Source organism: Pinus tabuliformis, chromosome 6 (assembly GCF_031772625.1).
Source record: "Pinus tabuliformis cultivar Carrire ecotype Pingquan chromosome 6, CPIR1, whole genome shotgun sequence".
Lineage (NCBI taxonomy): Eukaryota > Viridiplantae > Streptophyta > Pinopsida > Pinales > Pinaceae > Pinus > Pinus tabuliformis.
Genome location: NC_142292.1, coordinates 2,033,714,228 through 2,033,723,022, shown reverse-complemented (window position 1 = coordinate 2,033,723,022; position 8,795 = coordinate 2,033,714,228). Strand labels below are relative to the sequence as shown.

Below are 8,795 nucleotides of genomic sequence, written 5' to 3'. Positions count from 1 at the left end.
GAAATTCCAACAGACCACGGGATAATCCAAACAACTAGCTGCCGGAACCGACTGCGGAATGAGCCAGACAGACAGAGAGGATATCCCGGCGGAGACGGAGAGGCAGGGCAACCGGAGTTGCAAAGACCTACTTGAAGGATGAGCCACCAACATTCTCTGACCATACGCTGCAACATCGTTTATAACCTCACCTGCCTTGCCTTGGAGCTCACCCATCATAACTGCAACCTCCGCTTGAGCCGAATTGTCGTGCAGGGCATTAACTGTGCTCTGCAGCGTCACCTTATACCAGCTGCTTGCCTTACCTGCGCCTTCGACGTCTGCCACGTGATGGCCTGTGGCCGGCATGTGGCCATCCGTCCACGCCTGTCCCATCCTATCTAACACCCGCATCCGGGGAACTGCATCTTTTTGGACCAGGTGAGAGCATTCTTGAGCTTTGTCATGTGTTAAAATAGTATTCAGCTGCCCTGTGATTAGAGAGTGGTCATTCTCCACCCCCACATTGGCCATGAAGTCGGCAACCTTGTTACCCTCCCGTCTTATGTGAGTGAAGGTGATTGCTCTATTTCTGTGGAGCTCAAGTTCTATGGCTTCCAGTCTTGCTTCGAGCCTCCAGCTGGTGGCTATTTTCCTGGCCTGAGATCCATTTAGGATATTTTTGGCCATGTTTATGAGGATCTGAGAGTCTCCTTCCACCTCCAGAGGGTGAAAGTTGTGTCCCCCAGCAAGTAGAAGTCCCTGCCATAGTCCCTCTAACTCAGCTGAGTTATTGGTGTCCCATCCAATGTTTCCGTAATACAGTATCAGGGGATCACCTTCATGATTCCTTATTATTCCTCCAAAGCCTGCGAGTCCGGGATTCCCTTTGGAGGCACCATCAAAGTTGAGTTTGAATGTATGCTTTGGTGGGGGCTTCCATGTGACTTGTTTTTTAGTACTGGTTTCGGAATGGTCTTGCTTGTGAGATCCTTGAGTAAGATGTATTTGCCAGTTTTCCATAATGGTTTTCTCATTGTCTAGCATAGGCCAGTCCTCCTCCTTCCAAGATCTTAGCATAAGAGTCTCTTGAAGATTTCTACAGAGCAGGTTCCAAATATTGTCTATCGAAGAGCGCTGATTTTTAAATATGCGCTTATTTCGTTCCTTCCATATGCTCCATAGAACTAGCCCGGGAACTAGTCTCCATAGATGACTGAGGATTTCACTCTTGTAAGGGTCCCGTTGCCACTGACGTATAGAGTTCGTGATTTCATTCTTAAGTCTGCATCTTCTTTGACATCTAAAGCTTGCCTTTTCCCATAGTTGATTGGCCAAGGGACAAGAGTCCAGTAGATGTTGGAGAGTTTCCTCATGGGCACTGCAATTGAAACAGATGGAGGGGCCATGAAAGTTTCTTCTTCTAAGCTTGTCCCAGGTTAGAATTCTCTAATTTCCTACCAACCATAGAAAATGACAGATTTTGGGCCAGGAGCCAGAGCTCCAAATTTTGCTCCAGATTGGGTCCTGGGGATCGGAATTATTGTAGATGTTTTGGTAGGCCTTGGATGTGGTGAAGGCTCCTTTCGACTGATATCCCCATGTTAGAATGTCTCTGCTTTCATCGTACCTGATTTTTCTTTTGCTCAGTTCCCTATCCAGATCCATGGAAATTTGGTGATCTTCATTTGTGAATACTTGGTTGTCCGGTTTCCAAATCCTGAAGCCCTTCTCAATTTCCTGGGTCCAGTACTGCCTAATCTTTGCTTGTTGTGTCTCCTCCCTAATGATGTCCGGTGGCAGGTTAAGTACATGGCTGAGAATAGGCATTTGATTCCAGGCATCTGTCCAGAATCTAGTGGTGTAGTCGTTTCTTACCTCCCAAAAACTGTGCTTCTGGATCATTTGGTAGTGTTCTCTGGCTGCATTCCAAATTAGCGATCCTTTATCATTGGGCGTTAATCTGATGAGTTCTTCCTGGGGTCGGTGATTGGCATACTTGGCCGTCCATAATGTGACCCAAGGTTTACCTGGACTAGTGAGCCATTGCCACCATATTTTGGCTCCCATGATGGCGTTGCTATGCTCGGGATCTCTAAGGCCGATGCCTCCTTTTGCTTTTGGTTTGCAAACTGTGCTCCACTTTACCAGGGCCCATTTGCGATTAGTTGCATTGCTTCCCCATAGGAATCCTCTCTGAATGTTCCTTAGTCTTTTTAGGACCCACTTTGGCGCAGCCAGGATGGAGAATAAGTACAGCGACATTGCTTGAAGAACAGCCTTTATGAGCACTGCGCGACTGACTAAGTTCAGAGCTCTGTGCGTCCATTGGTTGAGACGGGATTCGAGCTTTTCAATAAGGTTGCGCCATGAGGAATGCTTGATGGCAGAGACAGTTAGGGGGGCTCCAAGGTATTTGGAGGGAAGGGTGGCGATGGGGAACCCCAAAATGCGGACTATAGCAGACTTGACAACCGGAGGGGTATTAAAGAAGAAGATCTGCGATTTTGAACAGTTGATGCTGGTTCCAGAGGCTTCGGCGAAGTCATTGAGCACGGCTTTAAATCTGGAGGCTTCTTGGACGGAGGGGTAGCCAAAGAGCATAGTGTCATCAACAAATTGCTGATGGGAGATGGCAGGCGAATGATGAATGGAGAGGCCTCTAAGCTGATGTGAGTGAAGGGCATTTTTAATGTGACGTCCCAGGCCTTCAGCCATTAATACAAAGAGGAAGGGGGATAGGGGGTCACCTTGCCTTATACCTCGGGAGGGGGAGAAGGGGCGAGAGGGGATCCCATTCACGAGAATGGAGAAGCAAGTGGAGGAAATTAGGCTCATAATCCAGCGGATCCATGTGGGACTGAATCCGAAAGCAATTAGCATTTGCTGTATGTAATTCCAGCTGAGCTTATCAAATGCTTTGGAAAGATCAAGTTTTAGGAGCATACCTGCCTGTTTTGAATGCTTGAGAGTGTGTATGATCTCATGCGAGAGGATGATGCCGTCCATAATCTGTCTCCCTTCCACATATCCAGACTGTTCTTGAGAAATGAGCATTGGCAAGAGGGGCTTTAGCCTGTTTGCAATGACTTTAGAGATGACTTTGTATATTACGTTGCAGAGAGCAATCGGCCTGAATTTGTCCGGTGTGATTGAGTCCTCCTCTTTTGGGATTAGGGCGATAAAAGTGGAGTTAAGTGAGGGAAGCAGCCAATGATATGCTCGCGATTCCTCTACCACTTCCCAGACTTCCAACTTTATCAGTTCCCAGAACTTGTGAAAGAAAGTGGTGGTGAAGCCGTCTGGGCCGGGAGCTTTTCCTTCTTTAAGCTGAGCCATAGCAATGTCCACTTCCTATATTTGAATTGGACGAAGGAGGAGTTCATTGTGCTCCGCCGTGATTAATTTTGGCACATTGTGTATGATTCTTTCGATTACAGGACGTCTGTTGATTTCAGGCTCTTGATGGACTTTCTTGAAGTGATTGAGGAATTCCTTCTCAATTTCCTCATGTTGTTCAACCCTTTCTCCTCCTGGTTTTTGTATATAAGGGATATTATTGCACATTCTACGTTGAATAGTGGTTCTGTGGAAGAATTTAGTGTTTCGTTCTCCCTCTTTCAACCATCTGATTCTGGACTTTTGCTTCAGTATATCTCCTCCTGCTTTCTTCTCTCCTCAAGCTGATTGTGGATGTGTTGCCCCTGCTCAAGGGTTCTTTCTATGTGGCCTCCTGTGCTTATATCTTGCTGCAGATCCGCCAGGGCTTTTTGAAGATCATGTTGCGCCTTGAAGATGTTTCCGAAGGTCTCTCTATTCCATTGCTTAAGGCAGAATTTTAGATGTTTGAGTTTCTGTTGGAACTGGAACATCTTGGAGCCTTCTGGAGGGCTGAAGGATGTCCATGTAGAGTGAACAAAGTCTTTGAAGGAGGGATGGCTGAACCAGAATTCCTCGAAGCGAAAAGGTCTTCTTGTGGTGCTGCCAGGACGTTGCCATTGAAGGGCAATAGGCCAGTGATCGGATCTTGAGTGTGGAAGAATGGCCGCTGAGAAGTCTCCCCCTAGATGAATCGAGTTGTCTGAAATTAGAAACCGATCCAGCTTGGAGGCTATTTGATGCTTGCCTGCTCTTCAATTGCTCCACGTAAAAGTACCATTACAGAAATGCAAATCTATCAGAGATGCGTTCTGGATGAAGTCTTTAAAATGGGTGTTTTCCTGTTCCAGCCTGTTTCTGCCCCCAATCTTTTCCTCCAATTTTGTTATCATGTTAAAATCCCCCCCGACAATCCAGAGCGGGTACCTTCTATTGAAGTTTAGAGCTTCTAGGGTGTGGAGGAGAGCAATTTTTTCCCTTGCTTCCTGAGGGAAGTATACATTCGAGAGATTCCCATGAATATTCGTGCCTACTATGTGGAATGCGGCCTGGATTAAATTATGAGAAGCGTGAAAGTCCGAGAGAGTAAGTGCTTGAGAGTTCCACGCAATGGCTAGCCCTCCAGATGCGCCAGATGCATCCACAGCCACCGATTGACATCCTGGCCAAGCCTTAGAGAGGATAGTTTCTAGAGTTGAGTTGTTACATTTTGTCTCTTGGAGAAAGCATATTTGCGGCTTTTCCATTTTTAACATATTTTTTAACATTCTGAGTTTTCCTGGGCTATTGAGCCCTCTTGAGTTCCATGAAATGAGCTTCATGATTCACTATTGGTGGAGGCCTTATAGTACTTCGTAAGCTTAGCATACCTACCTGAGTCCACCAGGATCTTCCCTACCGCTATTGTTCTTTGGAGATCAGTTCTTCTTCCCCTTTTTTTGGAGTCTTTTGGAGTGGGGCCTAAATCCCATTGACTTCCTGATTGGATGCCGAGCTGATACTGTTGGTAGGCTCGGGAAATGACCATTTCCAGTTTGTTAAGCTGAAGCTCTGGGATGCTTTCATAGGCTTTCTTTTTGCATGCTACTTCTAGTTCTAATATATCTAGTCCATTCAGATCTATGCTTTCTGGTTCTTCCTCCATTCGTTGCACCTGGTTATTTTCTTCTGAGGGCATATCTGGGCTTTGGAGGGGGTCTGAGGATCCGTCAACCTCCATTTCATTGTCTTTTTCTACCTGCTTCTCTTTGCTTTCCATGGGGTTAACTGGGGTGTCTTTGGTTGGAGGGGGTTCAGAGGAGGGGGCTGAAGGAGGTGGCTGGGTGGAGGAGGAGGGGAGAGCAGAGTTGGGTATTGAGGATGGGTTTTGCTCTTCCGTAGATTGAGCTAGGATTCCAAAGCTATTTCTGACCGCAGGGTCAGAGGTGTTATTTTGCTGGGGTTTCTTCCCTGTTGTTGGTTTTTTATGAGCTCGTTTGCGGGTAGGGGCCTTGGTGAAGCCATCATGGGTCAGAGAGTCAGTGGGGGCAGGGGCAGTAGCTTTAACATTTAGGGGACAATCTCTGAAAAGATGCCCTATGGCATGGCATTTACGGCATCGAAACGGGACATGTTCATAGTCTAAGGGTTGAATCCATTCATAGTCACGGTGAGAGAGACTTACCGATTCTGGCAGAGCTTTGTCCAGGCGCATGAAGACGCAGATGCGGGCGTAAGATGTGTATCTGCGCACTTTCGTTTCTTCTGCTGCCTTTATGTATTCCCCCAAACCATTTCCAATATTTCTCAGGATATCTTCATCCCAGTACTCATCTGGAAGTGAGTACAGTCTTATCCAGACCGGTGCCCAGGTGAGGTCCTCCTTATCCGGGTTGAATCTGGGTGCCCAGTCCCTTAAGTATAGGCCAGCTGAGTTGAAGAAGTAGGGTCCTTCAACCAGGATTCTGTATTTGTCTTCCAGGCAAAAGAAGATCGCTGTAAAGAATCCTTTTGGGCCTAGCTGCAAAGTCACATCTCCTTTAGGCTTCCACTTCGCTGCTATCCAACTGTATAGGGCTTTTTCCGTCGGCCAGAACCCTATAAATTTTCCGATGAGCACATGATCTGTCATAAATTGGATTCGTTCTTCTATTTTTTCTCCCGGCAGTTCGATTCTGGGTCGATCTGTTGCTATTGGTTTGCAGGTGGTCGAGGAGACCTTCGGGGTTCCGTCTGGTCGGTTATTCCGTCCTGATTCTTCTTCCGTCTTATTTTCCGGTTTGTCTTTTCCAGTGCTCTCGTGCCGGCGTGGGATTTCCTGGTTGATCACATCCTCACTGACCGATCCAAATAGTATCGTCCTTTCAGATTTGTGCTGCAGATTATTCGCCTTGGGGGAGGGCGCAGAAGCCCCCCCTGGGGGTTGTCCATTTGCCCTTCGATCCTTCACAGAGCAGTTAGGTAGCTTCAGGGCACGAGGTCAGGTCCGTGATGGCTGTCTGAGCAGATCAGACTGCGCCGTCTGAGGAGAGTACAGAACCCTAGCAGTCGAGTTCCAGCGCTCCAGTCCGGGGGCCTCTTTCTGTTTCTTCCACCACATAGCAACTATGGATATTATCATCATTGTGATTGTTATTTTTTTGAATATAACTGAAGACTTTTTTTATATTTCTTGTGGATCATTGTTGCGTGATGTGAATGGTGAATTGTTGTATTTGATTGTTTTAAAGTGTACCAAGCAAAGGTGGAGGGCCCCCATAATAAGCTAAGTACACTATATTGTTGATTGATGTGCATAATTGTGAATATGTTAGTATCTTAATTTTTTGTATATTTCTATTGTAATCTCTTATGAATATTTTTTGTATAAACTCATTAGTATGTCATGGCCATTCAGATATTGGAATTGATTTCTTTTCAGTGATTAGTTTGAATAAGGAAGAACAACCTAGGTCTCTAAGTTAGAGCCTCTTCTTTGTGAGCTAAGATTGAATTGAATCAGTATTAACTCTTTCCATGCTTTCTTAGAATAGATTTACATGCTTTATTGTTATGCTTTGATAGTCTAGATAGGTGAAAATGATTTTGTTGAATAAATAGAAGGAAAAAGGAATGACAACTAGGACCTCTAAGACAAGAGCCTCTTCCTTGTCTTCTAAATCAGAATAATATCATTGATCACTCTTCCATATGCTTTCATAGGTTAGATTTGAATGTTTTCCTTATATGCTCTTTTAGAATAGCTTTCTTGCTTTAGTAGAAAGAATCTTGTTATTTTTTAGACTGTAGCATGTATTCATTTTTTAGCATCTAAGCAATCACTTTCTAAACTAGCTAGATCTAAGATCCATATACTTTGGTGTGTTTCTAAGTTTACCAACCCGGTTTGATATTAAAATACATGCTCTATTTTATCCCAAAAAATTAGATTGACAATAACCACTCTTAAGTTCTTCACCAAACCGCCCTCTAGCATAGACAAGGTTACTCCACTATCTCTTCTCTTAGGGACTTCAAGTCTCCCCTCTTATCAATGTTTTGCACCATCAAATCCTTGAACTAGGGCATCACCAAAATCTACCCACTAACTAACTTTTGCTCCTTCAAAAGATCAGTTCTTAGGGCACACAGATCTGCCCTCACACAATCCAACTACTAACTAATCTAGGGCTATTCGCATAACCCACATATCTACAACTTGTAGCACCAACCATAGAACTTAGGGCTTCCTTGCCCAGCCAATAATAGTTCATATAGAGCATTGTTCTTAGGCTGCCATCAACTAGCCCTCACACAATCCCTAAACTTCCCTTTAGGATGAATGTTCTTAGGGCATACAAATTGTTGTCCAAATCCTCATATAGGACAGACCTCATAGCATTAACTTCTAGCACTCTCTTCCATGTGGCAACCCTCCACTTGTCCTCTTGTCATAGCCCTCCTCTTTGCCCAATCACATCATTTTTTCTACTCAACTACCAAAGGCTAGATCTACGATCATGTTTTGGCCCTACAAATTCCAGAATTATGCCTAAAAGGCCTCTCATTTACTACGCTATAACCTGAGGTAAATTTGGCCTCTAATCTGCAATCACACAGGCCCCTTTTAAGCCTTCTTAATAACAGATCAGGGCCTCGACCCTCCTCCCATAACAATAGAATTTCATCCCTTTAGACAGACATCAAACCAAGGTCGCTATCCCTTCCTCAATGCACAAAACCCTAGAAAATTTATCACGGACCTTGGGTGGAATACTTGAGGTTGCATACACATGAACAAAGCCCTAACTAGGGCACGTCAAACCACAGAACTGTGACCTCATTGAGCTCAACCAACTTTCCTTCAACAGACAAAAACAACAAAGATTTTTAGCCTTCAACCTAGCCAAACTCGGCCTTCCCACAGACTTGAGAAAGCCCTCAAATGATCCATGACTTTCCTCCTTGATGATTGTGGCTTCCTAAGGTAACATGTTCTTCTTGAGGGCAAACACTCTTAAGAGAGAAGCTTAGAATGATCTTCAGCGAAATCCTCCTCATCTCTTCTTATAATATTTTATGGTGGTGTCAACCATCACCAGGGGGTTGTGACCTTTAACTCAAGCCAACTTGGGTTTTCTTGCGAAAACCCAACTATCATAAGAGATAAAAAATATTTCATTGGTTCTTTAACCACATCATTGAAGCCATAGTTTCTCCTTAACCCTTGAAGGGTGCCCCACATGCTCGAGAATAAATATCACAATATCACTTGGTTCATGACACAACTTTGTGACAAACTTGTCCCAAACTCAACCCTAGGGCTGTGAGAGTACCTCCCAAGCTACACAAATCAACAAAGTATATACCACATTATATAGTTCATATCTATAAATTATTATTTTATTATAAACACATGTTATGTGGGGAGTCATAAATGAATGATTAGCTTTATAAGGTATATGGGGGGGCCACCTACC

The 8,795-nt window shown here is 44.6% G+C and overlaps 1 protein-coding gene across 1 annotated transcript in view; it reads left to right on the top strand.

Annotated features, from left to right (window-relative positions):
- The first annotated feature begins 5,114 nt into the window (after positions 1-5,114).
- The window catches only part of LOC149267413 (uncharacterized), a 5,080-nt gene continuing 1,399 nt past the window's right edge, over positions 5,115-8,795 (top strand). The window contains exons 1-2 of the mRNA XM_089411637.1: positions 5,115-5,234; positions 6,042-6,320. Coding sequence (XP_089267763.1) covers positions 5,115-5,234; positions 6,042-6,320 — 399 coding nt within the window. The remainder of the gene's footprint in view (positions 5,235-6,041; positions 6,321-8,795) is intronic.